This window comes from Amyelois transitella, chromosome 29 (genome assembly GCF_032362555.1).
Source record: "Amyelois transitella isolate CPQ chromosome 29, ilAmyTran1.1, whole genome shotgun sequence".
Taxonomy (NCBI): domain Eukaryota; kingdom Metazoa; phylum Arthropoda; class Insecta; order Lepidoptera; family Pyralidae; genus Amyelois; species Amyelois transitella.
In genome coordinates, this window is record NC_083532.1 from 5,484,982 (window position 1) to 5,503,895 (window position 18,914).

General features: G+C 41.0%; 2 protein-coding genes and 1 long non-coding RNA gene across 5 annotated transcripts; 2 read left to right on the top strand and 1 right to left on the bottom strand.

Annotated features, from left to right (window-relative positions):
* The first annotated feature begins 13 nt into the window (after positions 1 to 13).
* LOC106140418 (uncharacterized) lies at positions 14 to 4,893 on the top strand. 2 transcript variants are annotated; one of them, XM_060952726.1, is made up of 9 exons: positions 14 to 671; positions 1,290 to 1,420; positions 1,954 to 2,127; positions 2,386 to 2,528; positions 2,913 to 3,055; positions 3,226 to 3,417; positions 3,819 to 4,015; positions 4,311 to 4,395; positions 4,600 to 4,893. In XM_060952726.1, exons 2-9 carry the CDS (start codon positions 1,296 to 1,298, stop codon positions 4,840 to 4,842), a joined length of 1,302 nt encoding a protein of 433 aa, XP_060808709.1. In that variant the 5' UTR covers positions 14 to 671; positions 1,290 to 1,295; the 3' UTR covers positions 4,843 to 4,893. The 2 variants fall into 2 exon arrangements, with proteins under 2 accessions (XP_060808709.1, XP_060808708.1); XM_060952725.1 differs by having other exon boundaries at positions 14 to 543.
* Positions 4,894 to 5,829: 936 nt separating this feature from the next.
* Positions 5,830 to 13,640, top strand: LOC132903763 (uncharacterized). Its single transcript, XR_009657479.1, has 3 exons — positions 5,830 to 6,201; positions 6,910 to 7,043; positions 13,493 to 13,640. It is a non-coding gene; the product is annotated as an uncharacterized LOC132903763 (long non-coding RNA).
* On the bottom strand, positions 13,640 to 15,831 carry LOC106140421 (small ribosomal subunit protein eS21). Of its 2 annotated transcripts, XM_013342006.2 has the most exons (4): positions 15,734 to 15,831; positions 15,590 to 15,648; positions 14,555 to 14,746; positions 13,640 to 13,710 (listed from the first exon to the last, which is right to left on the bottom strand). In XM_013342006.2, exons 2-4 carry the CDS (start codon positions 15,637 to 15,639, stop codon positions 13,701 to 13,703), a joined length of 252 nt encoding a protein of 83 aa, XP_013197460.1. In that variant the 5' UTR covers positions 15,640 to 15,648; positions 15,734 to 15,831; the 3' UTR covers positions 13,640 to 13,700. The 2 variants fall into 2 exon arrangements, with proteins under 2 accessions (XP_013197460.1, XP_013197461.1); XM_013342007.2 differs by lacking the exon at positions 13,640 to 13,710 and having other exon boundaries at positions 14,551 to 14,746.
* Between the last annotated feature and the right edge of the window lie 3,083 nt (positions 15,832 to 18,914).

Consider the following 18,914-nt stretch of genomic DNA (forward strand, 5'->3'; position numbering starts at 1 on the left):
ATCGTTCAGCTTAATGATAGAATTGAATTTTAAATAATGAAAGGTTACTGGCCCAGCGCCTCAATGAAGAATCCTAAGTTTATTAGCCTTTCCCTTGATCGATATTGACAATCAGCTCGGCAAGAGAAGCCGCCGGCACACACTGTGTTTTTTCTTTGCTAACAACCTGTCACTATTCGAATCTCAATTCCATCACTAAGCCATACAGCTGAACGTGGCATTTCAGTTTTTCGAGACTTGGCTCTGCCTACCTCGCAAGAGATATAGATGTGATTGTATGTATAGAGGGCAGTGGTTGTTGCCTGCCGCGTAAAAACACCTTGCACTTCCTTCTTTATCCACCAATGACAGATCATAGAGTTTGGTAATCAACCTCGTTCCTCCATAGAGTATCTACCAAATATAAATAATAATGTCAATGCGTTCCTCGTGCTCAATGTGACGTGTCGTCAGTGAGTGTGTGTGGTGTCCCGACGATGCGGCTGCCGGTCCCTGCCGGCCCACGCCGCGCCCGGCTCCACAGCGGTCGCTACGGTGCTTGAGGTGAGAGGAAACCAACACATTGCCGGTACAACGCGGAGGTTGTTAGAGGGTTAGGTTGTGTCGTTTTAGGTAAAACGTCGCAGGCAAGAGAGATTAAAGATAATTAAAAAATCTAAATAACTACTTTAGTAAGTACAACCTTTAATTGCGGACTAGTTTAAGAAAATTTAAGAGGGCGTGGGTTTAGCTATAGACACGAGGCCCAGCAAGTGAACGCTGTAGTAGTCCAAAGGCGAAAGACCGGGGCGGTTTAGTAGGGCTCCCGGGCTGTGACGACAGAGACCGCAGCAGCACGACGCCACAAGTGGAAACCGAAGTCGTTCTGTGTGGCAACCCGAGGTTTGTTCGAGGTTACAGTCTCTGTTAGTGTGCAGCGAACTACAAATATTTTTGAAAGAATTCTGACCTGACTAAACCGCCCAACTGGTCAAGTTAGGTCAGGATGCATTAACTATTACGCATCGCCGTTCACAATATTATTTTAGTATAGATTTGCAATTCAACATCAACACTTTATCAATCACTTTCTTATCTTGGGCCGAGATTGACCATGTTTCCACTTTATTTAGAAAATAAGATGTAGAAAGTAAAAATTGAAGAAAGTATCTGCTTATCAAATCATAATGTTTCTCCTGGCGTTGTCCCGGTTATATCTTCACCTCTCTGGAGAGAAGCCTGTTGAACCTATCATTTACGGGAGGATAACCTCTTAGGATACTTCGTAGATTGACTTTTCCTTTATCCAGAGCGGAATGGCGACCCACTCGTCGTCGGAGTCGTGGTCGGCCGCGGGCGGCGCTAACGTCGTCGACCTGGACAAGTTAATGCGCGGGGTCCGGCCGCACCGACATGCGCCCGCGCCTATTTACAACAGGAAGTACATACGTCTTTATTTCAGCAAATTTTGCGACAGAACTACAGAGCTGCATTATTTAAGGATTATAAAAGGTTCCTTCTCCTACGTCTTCTAAATCGGCCCAGTTCCCTTTGGCAGCTCATCCTAGACCCTAATTAGTCCTATGACTATTGTGTAGCAGAAGGAGGCTCTAGTGTGAACTACATAAACGAAGCAACTTTTGTTTGACTTTCGTGACCATGACCACATAAAAGGGGAACTTACATAACTCAGCTTGGATCGTGGTGGTTCCATTTGTTGAAATTCCTTATTTCATATTAAGACATCATCTAAGCAATAAAGATTAAGCAATTATATTGACGACGTGAGGAATGTCATATGTGAAAGGCAGGTGGCAGCGGTGGGATTCGACCCAACGCCTTCGAACTGGTCAGCTAAATTCGACTTCATCATCCAGGCGATTGTTTCTTCACACGGCGCATGGATGTTGATGTCAATTATAATACTGCAAGTAATTTTCTAAAGGTTCCTCTGAGATTTTATCTCCTCCCCAGTGGCTTGGTAGTAGACAATGGCGGCCTGCCCCGCAAGCCGGGCTCGTCCAGCTCGAGCGGGTCCTCGACGCCCCGCGTGGTGGACCCCACGCGAGGGTTTGCCAACAAGCGGTTCTCGCACGACTCCGGCGTCTCTGACGGCAGCTACGTTAAGCGGAGGTCCAGACCACATCGGTATTATACCTTATTCATTTATTTGCACAGCAAAGTGACTCTTATTAAAAATTTCTTTTGATTTCGTCTGTAAACGTAGAATGAATGTGACAGATCTGCTGAATATTGCAAGCATCCTTACAGCAGAAATCCTTACTCCATGAGAAATGTTCGAGATTCTATGAATGTAACTATGTAAAAAGCCCGTAATTAAATTTAAGTTTTATTTTGTTATATGTAGATATATTAACTTTTGCCCCATTTTGCACTATTCGCCAGACGGCTGAGTATAGCAGAGAGCAACGGCATAACAACGAAGCGCGAGTTGGCGGCGCGGCCGAGCGGCTCCGCGGGCTCCGTGCGCGCGCTGCGCGCGGCGTGCGAGCGCGCGCTGCGCGACCAGCAGCGGCAGCTCGCTCGCAGTTAGTGTTCACACTTTAACTCGGGCTCGCTTTTTTATACAAGACTTTAGCTATGAACGGCACACGCGAACCATTATTTTTTTAAGTCGTGTTTGCCATGTATACTTATTGCAATCTAAATAATGAAAAAAACGCCTGACCGCAGATAACTTCACATATTTGCGCCATGCTAAGTACTAAAAGAACTAAGTAGGCATCACTTATAACTATCAAAAACGCTAACGTGGAACAAACGGCGAAACGAACTACATTGCAACATTTCCTTCAACGCTGTGAATTTTCAAAATAAAACGTAAATATAGACGAATAGTCTATCTAATATTCTGTGGTAAGTCATCAAAAAAGAGAAGAGTGTTTATCGTAGCCTGTTTCTATGTCCACTAGTGACGAAACTGTGCGAGCGGCTCGGCGATCGGCGCGGCGAGCGGCGCGCGCGCTCCGACACCGAGCGCACCAAGACCGACTCCAGCGACCTCTCCTCTTCCAGCTGCAGCACCAGGGATCCAAGACGGAAAGATAAGAATAGGGTAAAGCCTTACTTTATCTTTGTTTTTCTTTATGTAAAAGAAGATACCTATAGTTACAGGAATATAAAGGGAAGGACTTTGATGGTTTGGTCGGTCATATAGAGAGAGAAGACGACAATGATAACCAATTACATTATCAAAAACAATTTCGGTTCTCCTTTTTTTATCAGGCGCAAGAATGCAAGACATACAAGATAATAATGTCGAAGCTGGACGAGTTAAACCGCGTGTTCCTGTCGCGGCGCTCCCCCCTCCCGTCGCCCGCGCGCCGCCGCGCCCCCTCCACCGCCTCCGTGACTGTCTCCAACAAGCTCGTCGCTACGGACGACCATCGCGGCTCGCACGACGTCTCTGCAAGGCAGGTTAGACCCTCATAATAAAATCGTTTTCAATGTAATGTATCTGACGGTGGTGGCAGCGGTGGGATCGCACCCTCCGAAGAGACTGGTCTAATCAACATGATCCTGGCGTTTGCCCCGGACTCTCTTTAATGGTCCCGAGATCCATCTCCGACTTCTACATCCAAGAGTTGAGCTCTCCTGTCAGTACACTCCTTCTGTCGATTATTGCATTTGTTCAGATTAGGGCACCACGGATACCTAATGCTTCATCAAGCCATTGATAAAGAAATGTTACCAACTTGGAATAATAGTTTTCATTCTACCTCCTTGTTTAGACTAAATATTTAAATTATATTTATTTAGTTTATGTTTTAACTAATGTATCTTTATATTTTTTATGTAATGTTGAATCTACAACACAGAAGGTGGTTACGAGACGAGTGGAAACCGAAGCTCGCCAGCTTGTGGAGCGCGCCGTGGGCGAGACGCCGAGCGAGCGCAACGAGCGAGCGGAGCAGCGCTCGCGGCTCGCCAACCTGCGCGCGGTCAACAACGCGTACGCGCTCGACATCGCGCCGCAGGACGCGGTCTGCAAATACCCTAACATTGCCACGGAAAGGTAATGAAAAGATAAATTTTGTTAGGTACAAATACTTATAATATATTATTTGTATAAAGATAACAGAAGCCTTTATAAGATAATTTTTTAGTAAGGCTTGGAAGCAGCCATATCATGTCCTATTTTTTCTAGTTCTAAGGTATTTTGTGAACGCTTTCTCATCCTCTGCAAATCCAGTGAAAAACCGTTTCTCAATGGTTTAAGGGAACTTCCTACCTAGATTCTTTACTGATTCTTCATTTTTTTGTATTTCTAATTACTGCGGTGTACGTTACCTATACAATGTTGTTTGTAGCGTGGTGAAGCGGTCCAGCGACGAGGGCTCGCGGTCCACGCTCGGGGACCCCCGGTTCGGGTTCCCGCTCGACGACCCTGTACAGGTACCGAATTATATACTTACGTACAACGCATATACCAAATGATGATTTTTTTGTATAATTTTATATTCTTGGTCTTATATATATTCCTTCAATTTTTTATTTATGTCCGACATCAGTAATTTTTTTCAGATTAAAAACTGGATGTTTTATTGGGATGAACAAGTATTATGCCTACAACAATTTCTACATACTTTTTCTCCCCAGTTATACGCACAAGCAAAACGCCTCCAAGCCCTGCACATGTCGTCACGGCGCGCGCGCAGCTCCGCCCCGCCCTCCACGTCGCGCGGGGGCGCGGGCGCGGGGCGGGGCGCGGGCGGGGGACTCTCCGGGAGTCAGGGGGTCTCTCTGTGCGCGCTGTGTCGCGAGTACTGGCGGGCGGTGCGCGGGTACTTCGCTGCGCAGGTCTGCTGTCCCCAAGATGATATCGCGTGTGCGTGCTCATGATAAATACAATGTGATGTTTTGTGGACTGTGTTGTAGTTTTATTTATTTACCTAACATACATACGAGTATCACGTCTATATCCAGACAGAGCCAACAGTCTTGAAAATACAGAAAGGCCACGATCACCTGTATGGCTTAGTAATGGAATTGAGATTTAAATAGTGAAAGGTTGCTAGCCTATCGTCCACAAGAAGAATCTCAAGTCCATTAGCCTACCTCTTAGTCGCATTTTCCCACATCCATGGGGAAAATATGAAGTGGTTTTATTCTTTAATGCCGGAACCACACGGCGTGTAACATGTCAAAGTATCAAATGGAAATATGGGAGGAAAAGAATATCTGACGTTTATTTATTGTAAAACGTAGAGTTCACTAGGATCGTGTCATTGCCGGAACGTAGGGTACGCTGAAAGGGTTCTTTTGCGCTGTTTTATTTCACTTTCCTTAGGTAGGTAGCTTTTACGAGTTCCCGAAATTTCCGTGAGAACGCAATATAGGACGGATATTTAGGGTTACATGTGCGAAGCTGCTATAATCTTGTACTTAAGATAAAAACATAAAACTTATGCATTTTTTTACATAACAGGTTTTGTATATTCGAAATCAAAGAGTAGTAGTAGTACCTCTTTCTCGTTCTTCTCCAAGAAGAACCACAAAGAATCTGTCAACAGCAACGCTGGCCACTTCCTCTAGCGACGAAACAATGACCTCCTGACGTGACAGCAGTCAGAAACAGAACAAAAGAACTTTCGGAATGAACTCCACAAAATTATGCGTGAACTGATGGCGAACAACACGATGTAAGCACGCCGCGCTCTCCGCACGACAAATATGAAGTATTCGCGGTCCGGGCTCTGGTGGCTGATCTGTCTCCTGGTGCAGGTAACCGCTTCACCTCGCTCCCACGACGCAGGGCTGACGATTGGTAGGGCTGTGAGAAAGTTCTCGCCAAAATAATACAGGTACCTAGGTAGTGGTTATAGATAATTGGGACTGTGAATGGTTGGGACATGAACGGAGCATGCATGATGATAATATACAAGTACCTTGGTTGCTCCCAATCACGTCGGGGTCAATAGGATAAAACAATAGGATACAATCGTGATACCTGACCTGACCGATCATGGATGTTAGCGATGGGCGACAGTCGGCGACGGAGACTTAAGTTACTAATATTTTGTGATGATGTTCTAAATGAGATTAGCGGCATGCTCCAGGTGGTTGGTGCTCTCGGCTGCAAGAAGAAGCCGCGCTGTCGTCCGCCGCGCTGCCCGGGGGGCTGCAAGCCGCGGTACTGGTGACGCGCGCCCCGCACTCGGGGCTGCTGCTTGAGCAGGGGAGAATATAAATTGGATTATGGTATTATTGATTTCATATTGTTTTTTTTTTTTTATTTTATATTCGTACAATATCGGGATCTGGATACATAACACTATTGTTCACGGTGAACATCTTCGGGAAAAGCCTATGATCTGCCGTGGACTTCTTGCAACTGAGATGATGATTAGTACTGTTCTAGGGATAGATAATTAAAAATTAAAAAAATATATTCATCTTTATGGGTCATTTCAAACATTACTTAATAATTGTCATAACTTTTGGTACCTACCTATCACATTGTTGACGTCAAAAAAATTCTTTCAAATAAGTTTACTGCCGCTTCCACGTCCGCTTCACAAATATCCAACTTTAGAATAGAAATAGACTAGAGAGAAAACATTATTTTGACTGATTTAATTATAATTTAAACATTTTCTTAGTATGAAAATTACTTAAATTTTTTTTAATGCAAAGTAATTATGCATAGCGGAGGAATCCGCCGTCGATTATATTCACTAGAGATGAGGAATCTAAGCCATCTGATTACGGGACCAGCCTCGCTGACGACAGTCGGAACATATTATTCTTCCTCGTCTTGAAGATCAAAACAATCAAAACCTAAATAATACTTGTATCAGTAAATTGGCTTGAATATGGTGTTTCCGCCATTTAGTCCTGTTTCTGCAGTAACCGGCCGGCAAGTAGCAATGTGGAATACAAATATATAAGTGTTGTTTGTATCGGCAGTGGCGGTTCTCCGAGCTGGTGCGCGCGCTGTGCGTGCTGCTGCTGCTGGCGGCGCGCGCGCGCGGCTGCAAGAAGAAGACGATCTGCCGGCCGCCGCCCGGGGGCAAGCCCGGCTGCGGGGGGCGGGGGCGGTGGTCAGTATGCATGTCATGTCTATATTCATTCAATTAATAAGATTTTTTTTGGGAGATAGAGGTTCTAATACCCTTTATCTTACTATAGTTCTCATACGAGTTTCATGCCTCCGTAAGAATTATGTGTGACTAACTATATAAGTATTCCACTTTTTTATCTGCATCTTAGATATATATATATATAAGATCCCAGATGCAGATAGTAAAAGTCAATCAAGGGCTAATAAACTTTGGATTCATCTTTTAGCCGAAAGGCTAGCAACCCATCACTATTTGAATCTCAACAGTTTTTTAAAACTGTTGGTTCTGTCTACCCTGTTAGTGATAAAGACATGATTAAATGTAGGTATGTACATTCAAGGAATAAATATTCATTATAGACATGAGAGCCACTCTAATTCATCCTGTGGACGTCCTTGGCGTACGATGCATATTAGATTAAGTCGACTACATCAGCTTATTGTAACTTCTATAATGCGTCTTGTGGATGATTCACTGCATTGATTCTGCATGTAAGAAAAATATAAATCTCAAAACATGATATCTATATTATATATATATATATATAGAGTGTGGTGAACAGTTAACGAAATAAAATTCAGTCATTCAACTTCACTCATCTAACACGGTTGTTTTACTTACTACCTATAAATGACTCATAACTCGATAGCCACCTAAACACTTACATTGGTGACCCCGACGTGATTGGAAGCAACCTTCTCCATCATCATCTACTCCAATCCTCAGCATCACTCCTCACTCTGCAAGCAGTCTCACAGCAAGCCAGCAACTGGGTATCGCAGCAGGTCCATCGCAGCCGACTCACCGAGCTTCCTGGTCCTGTCTCCACCCGCACTCACTCTCTTCGACTTCAGCGACCAACGTATCTACCGCAGCCCACGCCTGGATCTCTTCGACGGCCGCTCTACTCTCCAGCGTGGCAGCTCTGCACGATATCTCCCGGCGCCAACAAGTCGACTTCGCTCTCTACTGTCTCGACTCACCGCAGACTACGAGCAACGCAACGGCTCTCTCCTGACTCACTAGGACTTCGAGCAACTTCCGACTCACTGGAAGACAACTGGCACTTGCAAGCTACTGAAGCACAGATTGCACAGCAAGATCTCAAGACTTCAGACCTCCGGTCTTGGGGGGGAGAACTGTGGCGACATCTCTACGCCACTCGTCAACAACATCAAATCACACAACAACTGTCAATCATCTCGAAGAAATCGACGCGCTCAGCCAATAGCAGCGAAGAACCCAAATCGCGATTTCAGAGATTTCATGGATTGGAGCTATATATACAACCTCCGACACAACATCGTCGGAGCCGCGGTTCCCCAGGCATAACACCTAGCCTGGCGGAAGATCTTCCCTTTGGTGGCGGTCGAGCCGAATCATCGCTCCCGCTACATTGGTGACCCCGATTAGTTTTGTAACATAGTAACACGTTCCGCGATTTTAACTTGTGATTTAATTTTCTTTGTTATCTTCGTGTCACGATAATTATACTGCACAACCTGTCAGCCTTCCTTAAGGGACTCTCACTGACTTCGTTCCAAGAGGCATATATCCATCGCGCAACATGAATACGAGTGGAAATTGCACCCCCGGAACTCCTGGATGCGGAGCGCCGAGCACCAGCAATGTCAACACAGAAATTGCAGCCTTCGGCATATCGTCAAAGATACCAGATTTTTGGGTCGAGATGCCCAGAGTTTGGTTTGCTCAGTTCGAGGCGATAATGGCTCCTCAGAAGCAAGGTGATGAAGCTAAGTATGCTATGGTGCTGTCAAAAATTGGCAAAGAAGTTGTCAGGCAGATAACCGACATCATAACGGCACCTCCCGAAAAGAAGAAATACGAGGCTGTCAAGGAAAGATTGCTGTCTGTTTATGAAGAGTCGGAAGAACGTCAATTTCAAAAGTTGGTCGGTGAAATGGAGTTAGGCGACCAAAAACCATCTTCCCTGTTGAGGCGTATGAGGGAATTAGCACGCAATAGTCAAGTAAGTGATAAGACTCTACACAGTCTATGGCTATCAAGACTCCCTGATCACGTGCGAGCCGTATTAATGGTAAGTCAAGATCAGAAACTTGATAATCTTGCCATTATTGCAGATAAAATATTAGAAGGAAGGTCAGCTGAAGTATCGGAAGTGTCGAGCGGGCAACCACAACTTATGATAGAAATATTAAATCAAATGAGTAAGTTAACCATGGAGATAGCAGCCTTGAAGTCAAACTCATTTCAAAATAACTACGGACGTCGCAATTTCAATAGAAACCGAAGTTCGGAGCGCTCAAGATCCCGTTCGAGACCTAGAATAACACCCGATAGCCCCAATTGGTTATGTAAATATCACCTGCGTTACAGAAATAGAGCCCGAAACTGTGTAAAACCATGCAACTGGAAGAAGCCGTCGGAAAACTAAATACAGCGTTGACAGAGGCGGTCGTCAGCGCTATTACACCATCAAACCGCCTATGCGTTATCGACAGAAAAAGTGGATACCGTTTTTTAGTGGATACAGGTGCCAACATCTCCGCAATCCCGAAAAGAGGGAATAAACTGAAAACTGATAACACATATAAAATATACGCCGCAAACGGCACCGTAATACAAACATATGGTGACAAAACGCTGACTCTAGATTTGAATATGAGACGACCGTACAGGTGGACTTTCATCGTTGCTGACATTACGCAACCAATATTAGGCGCCGATTTTTTAGAAAAACATAATATTTTGGTGGATCTTCGAAACAAACGCCTGATAGATGGCACGACTGGACTTCAGAGGGACGCAAAATTCATGAAGTCAAGCACGCCTACACTGCGGACCATCAAATTAACAGAAGAGTATGAAGACATTTTGGTTGATTATCCAAGTATTTTGAGACCTCTCGACGCTTTATCACAACCAAAACACAACGTTGTTCATCAAATTATTACCGATGGACACCCAGTTTACTCAAAATCCAGGCCATTACCAGCTGATAAATACTTAAGGGTGAAAAAAGAAATTGAGCAGATGTTAGAAACTGGTATATGTAGACCCTCCAAGAGCCCGTGGGCCAGCCCCTTACACGTCACTACGAAGAAAAACGGCGAGTTGCGGCTTTGTGGCGATTATAGGAAACTAAACGCAATCACGGTACCGGATAGATACCCTATCCCGAGAGTATTAGATTTCACGTACCTATTACCAGGAACCAGCATATATTCTAAAATAGATTTAAAAAGAGCCTACAATCAAATACCAGTTCAGGATGTCGAAAAAACCGCCGTAATCACGCCATTTGGCCTATTTGAGTTCCCTAGAATGCCATTTGGTTTACGCAACGCAGGACAAACCTTCGTCAGATTCCTGAATCAAGTTTTAGCGGGATTGGACTTCATTTTCATATATATCGACGATATACTTGTGGCTTCATCGTCGACTGAAAGTCATCGACAACACCTCCGCGAAGTATTCAGAAGGTTGGATGAACATGGCATTGCAATAAATCGAGACAAATGCGTGTTGGGTCAGTCGCAAGTAGAATTTTTGGGCTATTTGATTACGCAAGATGGTATCAAGCCGTTACCTGAGAAGGTCGAAGCAATAAATAAATATCCAACTCCGAGTACCGTGCAGGAATTACGTCGATTTTTAGGTATGATCAATTTCTACCGAAATAACATACCACAAGCAGCTAAATACCAAGCTCAACTAAACAAGTATCTGGTTCGGTCCAAGAAAAACGACAAGACACAAATCCAATGGACCCCGGAGGCACTAGAAGCATTCGATCAATGTAAAGCAAGTCTAAGCGACGCGGTTACATTGACGTCACCGACGACACACTCCCCGCTATCGCTCATGACAGATGCGTCACAAACGTGCGTCGGCGCTGTTCTCCAACAATATGAAAATGACATTTGGAAACCGCTATCATTTTTTTCAAAAGGTTTAAGCGAGACTCAATCAAAGTACAGTACATACGATCGCGAATTACTGGCAATTTACATGGCAATAACACATTTTCAACCTTATGTAGAAGGAAGAGAGCTAATAATATACACAGATCACAAGCCACTATGTTATGCCTTCACTACTAAACAAAACGGTGTAAATAAAAAGGAATCCCCAAGGCGATTACGTCATCTCGAGTTCATTGCACAGTTCACAACAGACATACGTCACCTCGCCGGTAACCTGAACCCGGTAGCCGATGCATTATCACGAGTCGAACAAATAGATTGTCCTTCACCTGTGGATTGGAGTGAGATAGCAGATACTCAAAACAATGATTACGAACTCAAACAGCTGTTGCATAAAAGCAATCTTAATTGGAAGAAAATACATTTATTCGGGAATAAATACTTGTATTGTGAAAATTCTAAAAATCAATTGAGACCATATGTGCCGAATTCACTTCGAAAACAAGTATTCGACACTATGCATAACATCACTCACCCCGGAGTGCGATTATCGAAGAAAATGGTATCACAACATTACTTTTGGCCACGAATGAATACACACATCGGAAATTGGGCGAGAGCTTGCGAATCATGCCAGAAAAGTAAAATATATAGACACAACTCATCGCCAATTGGAAGTTTTTCGGCAACAGCGCGTTTAGATCACGTGCACATAGACATCGTCGGACCATTGCCGGAATCGAACGGCAATAGATATATTGTTTCAATGATAGACAGGGCTACAAGATGGCCAGAAGCTGTACCGGTAGCAGAGATAACGGCGAAGACAGTAGCGGAAGTTTTTGTTAACACCTGGATAGCAAGGTTCGGATGTCCAAACGCAATAACATCAGATCAAGGACGACAATTCGAGTCAGATTTATTCAATGTTTTGACTAAACTACTCGGCATTAAAAAAATCAGGACTACTAGTTACCATCCACAATCAAACGGTTTGGTCGAGCGTTGGCATAGGTCGATGAAAACCGCATTAGTTGCGCGAGGAAACACGACAAACTGGTCAAAAGAACTACCTTTAGTACTTTTAGGATTACGAGCAGCCTTACGGTTGAAAGAAAATATTAGCCCGGCACAAATGCTATACGGAACTAACATACGACTTCCTGGAACATTCATGAACCCTAAAACTCAAATTTCATCGCCAGAAACGTTTACACAGTCCCTACAGGATTCGATGGCAAAGATAAGCCCTTTCAATGAAAATCACCACAACACCACCCACAGAACATTTGTTCACCCCGATATGAAAAACTGTGAATATGTCTACGTTAGAACGGATGCTGTGAGGAAACCGCTCACACCACCTTATGAAGGCCCATACAAAGTCATAGAGAAAAACGAAAAATATTTCATAATTCAATTACCGAAGAAAACTTCAACAGTATCTATAGACAGATTAAAACCTGCATATATTTTTGTCGAAGAAAAGGTGAATGAACCTTTAGAGCACTTAAAAAGTGACCAGAGGCACAACGAATCTGATAAATCAGCGGAAAATAGCGAAGACAAGGTAACCAGAACGAGGTCAGGCCGCATCATACGCCCAGTCATACGATTTGCTATAGATCACAGTCAGCAAAAACGAATGAGCAAATAAGTATTACATGATTAATTGTAGCGACATAACGAAACAATTTTTTCACGCATTTCACACACCATTCAAGTTATCGTCCCAAAAATTGCGATCTTCGGAAATATGGGCAATTGGGGTGGCAAGGAAGAAATCGTGGTGGCCCAAACAGCCGCCGGGTCAGGTGGAACCAACAGCGCAACAAACACCGACATCGCGATTGGCGGACTCTTCATCGTCGTCGCCGTCATTGTGTTGTGGTATCTATACAAGAGGTGCAGAGGGAGGTTCTACAACAAAGTGTTCAGGCACATCGATAACAGACAAGTCCAGACTCAAGCCCCGATACCAATGGTACCCAGACAGTGCTGTAACAATGGAACACACGGACCCCAGAACGTATAAGAATGACAGCGAAAAGTGAAAAACGCAAATAGTGAAAGTGTAATAAATAATAAAATGTGAAATTCGGACAATTTATATATATATATTTTTTGTTTCTTTTTGTTGTTGTCAGTATGTATTGCATTTGTATATATTTTTGTTTTAAAAAAAAAAAAAAGGGGGGACTATTGTGGTGAACAGTTAACGAAATAAAATTCAGTCATTCAACTTCACTCATCTAACACGGTTGTTTTACTTACTACCTATAAATGACTCATAACTCGATAGCCACCTAAACACTTACAAGAGTAACTGGAGAGTATGCCAGTTTTTATCTCTCTTCACTGTTTCATTGCTCTGAGAGGACGTGCGAAAAGGCGGATTAAAAAAGTGCCCTTTTCCTTCGTATAATAAATATTAAATACATAGCTAACTTCTCTATTCGACAATGGAATGACTCTAATTTTAGCGACAGGTATTGGAATAACTTTTACATGTTGTTTCAGATGTTTCCCGACAGGCACTCGTGTCCATCGAGCGCGAGCTTCAGACATCCGACACGACCTTCAGCAATATATAATAATGCTTGCGCCGTTTCAACTGTGTTTGCGCACTTAAAAATAAAGTGAAAAGTGTACAAATAAAATATGGCATAATTTTGTGATATTTTTTATTTTTTTTTGTGTAAATTTTATGCTTATAGGACTAAAGCCGTCAGTAGTTCCTGAAACAAAAGAAAAGACATATTAGGGAATCTGTATTATTAGAATTCAAGATTGTTCCAAAATGGTTTGTATGGGTGCTGTTGTCAAATAAAATAGACTTGGACTAGCTTTGATCATTAGGCCTGTTATCCCAATTCAAATCGCAAAATTTAATCCATTAATGGGACATCATCAGTTAATATGTCATACATACATATAATCATGTCTTGCCCCTTGCGGGATAGACAGAACCACCAGAGTTTAAAAAGACTGATTGGCTTTAAAATAAATTGAGATTCAAATAGTGACAGGTTGCTAGCCCATCGCCTAAAAGAATTCCAAGTTTATAAGCCTATTCCTTACTCGCCTTTTACGACATTTATGGGAAAGAGATGGAGTGGTCCTATACTTTTCTTGTATTGGTGATGGGAACCACACGGTACAATATTTGTCATATCTCTTGGATTTTCACAATGTTGGTTGACATAAAAATTTAAAAAAACTAAGTTTACTGCTGCTTCCAAAGTGTCAGTGCCAAAGATGCGGGAACCAACTCCACAGCCGCTTCACAAATTATCCAAACTTAGAAATGTGGATGAGAGAAAACATTGTAATGATTAATTGGTTCATATGATATCTTCTCTCCAGTGTGGTGATGATGTAACCAGGACTTAAAGCCAGGAGGAAGAGGTGGAGGTAATGGCATAGGGGCAGTAACAGATAAGATTTACCCATGATAGCCAGAATACTTTCTATGGAGTTTCTGTGAACCAACCAATACCCTGATAAAGCAAGCAAAAAGACTAGCTATCATAATAATATTGGAATTTTGGCAACTCTGTCTATAAATACAATAAGACTCACTTAGTCAATATGCCATCCTTCTTGGTAAGCCGAACGATGCAGTCATCAGACTCGCCCATGCGGCGGATGGCCCCGCAGATCACGTAGATCTTGGCGGCGTCGGAGGCGCGGCCCGTGGCTGGGTCCACGTCTGCGATCACCAGCTGCACGGACGCGTGGTCCTTAGCGTGGATCAGACGGTTGCTTGCCGAGCTGGAATTACATATCAGTTATTGTTTAAAAGCTGGTTTCATCAATACAATACCACCAAAAACATTCTGTAAAAAGCCAAGTCTCGATGGAGCTGTTTGTTTATCTCTAAAAAGTTATGAAATTTAGACAAAGTTTTGCCAAATCTAAGGTTCCTGCCTGCCACTGCAATGCCATTTCTTGCCTTTTAACATTATTTATGCATAAGTGGGTAGGAGTCTACAGCCATGTCACATGAACTTCTGCAAGAGCTAGAACACTGAAATTTAACAAGTAGGAACTCAAACATAAGAACAAACTGTAGAAAATAAAAGAGGCAGCTAGGTTTAGGACCATAATGGGTAGATTAGCCGCCTAACACTTTGAGCATAGAAATAATATAAGCAAAACAAGTAATTAATGTATCCTGTGCACAAATTTCTTTGGGAAATTTTCTGCTATACAGGCACAGGGGTATTCAGAAAGTAAAATCATAGCTGTTTATTAAAGAAAGATGTATCAAATTTAATGTGAAAATAATTTCTTAGAAAGACGATGACAACCACTAATTTGAAAATATTTAAGTAATCTATTTTTTGACGTACGAAATAATCCACTTATTGGTGAAATATACAAGCCAAAAGTAATAGTAAACATTATCGCGTGGCTTAAAATAAAGTACCTACTAAACTACTTGTTTACTGGTATAACAGATCGGGATACAAAATAGGTAGACTAATAAATGTATAAAAATATCTAAATTAACTTCCATGGTACCAGTGGAATACGTGTCTAAAACTAATTACCTACTTAATGAATAAAAGCACTGAAACATGAGGAAAATTCTAACCTCAACTTGGTACTTACCATTTCCTCGGGCAGTACAAGTCAACAAATTCACCAGCGTCGTTCTGCATTTTGATTCACTGAAATAATAGTTACAAAATCACTATTTATTACAATTTTAAACAAGACAAGATGTTAGAAAGGTTTAAAATTTTACAAACCAACCTAAAATCCACACGGATCACAGAAATGACAGAAGCAAAAGAAAGTTAGACAAAGATGGCGCACATATTTTTAAAATGTCAAATAAATTTTGGCTCTGGATTACAGGTTGACAGAATTTTTTTACGCTATTATTTGAAAATATTAACGAAATAATTGATTTAGAACCACAGATTTAAAACATTTTTATTAGATTGTCAGTATATACAATTAAACAGAAATATACATATTAAAAAAAACAACATTTAGCCCTATTCGCACGATTTTTTCTATTTTTTTTAATAAATCAGGATGATGCAATTAATGCTTTAGATTAAAGGAAAATTATTTAAAAAAATCCTAATGTAAATAAAAATATTTATTATGTAAAAAACAATATGATGGAAATTTACAGCATCATGCATTGTCACATATTTAGCTCAGTACTAAATAAATAAAAAAATATTCAATCTTCTTTATTCTATACTAGCTACCGTTCCGGCTTCGCACTAGTACGACTATTTCAGCTGGTGTATAATGTTGAAACTAAATTACTTATTTCGACTATTTAACTCAAGAACTTATTTCGAAAAATCACAACTAAAACTTGCCAAAATACTTATTTCGACAAAATTACCACAAAAATTATTTGCAACATAAAATAGGCAAAGTATTGGACTTAAAAAAAGAAGAGTATTTAATACTACGTAAAAATAACTTAAACAAATAAACTAACTCTTAAACTACCTAAATAACTTTTTTTTTTTTTTTTTTTTTTTTTTAATTTTAATTACACAAAACAGATTACAACTATATCTAAACAAATTATATAAAACAAAACTTATAATCTAGGTTGTAATCCAAAAAATGTGTTTTTATAAAAGCTAAAAGAAGAGTTAACTTAAACTATGTCTAAAATAATATAAATAAAAATAAAAGAATGAGTATACTAAACAATAATAGGAGGAGACCAATGTTCCACGCGACAGGGATTAGACTGTCGTCTTGTGGTATAAAATATTTTTGATTGTATTACTATACAAAGCCAATTTAGGTAGAAAAACGTCAAAGGTCTGGTTGCCTTTGGCGATTTCATTGCATTGACGAGCCATCCTAACCAGGGGATTGTAAAATGAGGTATTATTGCGATACACTTGTAGAACAAAAAGTCCTATTTGATTAGCTCTACGAGCACTAAATCTCGTATTAAATGATAATTCAGCCAGCAAGTTAGGGACGTCTAATAAGGAGTGAATTATTTTATAAAAATAAACGAAATCAAAATATTTTCGACGTGTATCTAATTTCTGTACATTAAATTTAATGAGACGAGCTTCATAATCAGGGGTGTTTCGCTTTGACTGTTGGCGGTAGCATAAAATCCGCAGGCACTTGCGCTGCACTCTCTCTATATTATCAATATGAACCTTATAGTGCGGAGACCATATTGGGCTACCGTATTCTAAAACACTTCTGACCAACGTATAAAAAAGATAAAGAAAAGAACGAGTGCCTTTGAAGTCTTTGGTAGATCTAAAAATAAACCCAAGAAGTTGATTTGCTTTTTGCACTATGTGGTGGTAATGTTCGCGAAATGTTAGTTTGTTGTCAAAAAGAATCCCGAGATCTTTAACAACATGTGTCCTCTTTAGGGACTGGCCGTCAATGTTGTAATCATTAACGATCCCATGACGCTTGTTAGTGAACGTAATGACGAAACACTTGTCAATATTAAGGTACATTTGATTAATTCTGCACCAATTAGAAACAGCCGTTAGGTCTTTCTGTAAAAGATTACAGTCATCTAAAGAGTTTATTGTTTTAAATATTTTCAAGTCATCAGCGTATAAAAGACATTCACATGATATATCCTTTATGAGGTCGTTAATGAATACAACAAATAATAGCGGTCCCAGATGAGACCCCTGAGGCACACCTGATGCTATGTCAGCGGGAGATGAGGTGTAACCTCTCAAAGCCACCAACTGACTTCTTTTATTCAAATAGGAGGCCAACCAGCGAAGGAGACTACCATGAATACCATAGGAGGAAAGCTTGTTACAAAGTAGTCTATGATTCACTTTGTCAAAGGCCTTCGAGAAGTCAGTGTAAATAGAGTCAACCTGACCCCCTGCGGCAAAACTTTTGCACAAGTAGTTTTTATATACCAGAAGATTAGTAATGGTGGATCTACCTTTAATGAATCCATGTTGTTTTTCGGAAATCAGAGGCTTGAAATGTCTGTATAATTGAGTGTATACTAGGGATTCGAAAAGTTTTGCGAAACATGACAAAATACTTATGGGTCTGTAATTTTCGCACCTCGACTTGTCTCCGTTTTTGAAAATTGGAACGATATGAGCTACTTTCCAACGTTTGGGAAAAATTCCATTTGTTAAGGATTTATTAAATATGATGCTTAAAGGTGTGCATAGCTCTATACCACAACTTTTAACGAATGAAGGGGGTATTTGGTCCGGACCAGCTCCTCTACTTGAGTCAAGAAGCTTGATTTTCGCCATTATGTCTTTGTCAGATATATAAATATGAGACATATAGTCAATAGGTCTACACTCAGGTGTCTTGAGATTGTTGTTGCTCGTAGCAGAGGAGTTACATTGCTGATCCGATTCAAACACCGAGGCAAAATAGTTTGAAAAAAGCTCACATACTCCCTGACCGGTCGAAGAAAAAGAGTTGCCAAACCGCATGACATTAGGAATCGAGACTTTGCCCTTTCTATTATTTACAAAAGACCAAAACGATTTTATATTATCAGTCATTGTTTCTTCAATTGAGGCCACATAATTTTTATAACAATAATCTATCATTTTTTTGGCTCTAGCGCGTAATAAAGTAAACACATCATAATCTCGTGGGTTATTAAATTTCTTAAAAAGTTTATGGAATTTATTCTTTTCTTCGAAACATTTTATTAAGGACTTACTATACCAGACTGGATAATTATTGGACTTCATAGTTGTTAATGGTGTATATTTATTAATAATTTCAAAAAGTTTTTCATAAAAAATATTTACACATTCATCTACGTCAGAGCTCAATAAAAGATTATGCCAGTCCAATAACTCCAACTCATGCTTTACGCTGTCATAATCACACCTTGCGAAGTTCAAGCGTTTATTGTTATTATGTTTTAAATTTTTTGGAGTATTACATAGGGAGGGAAATTCAAATTCCAAAGCAG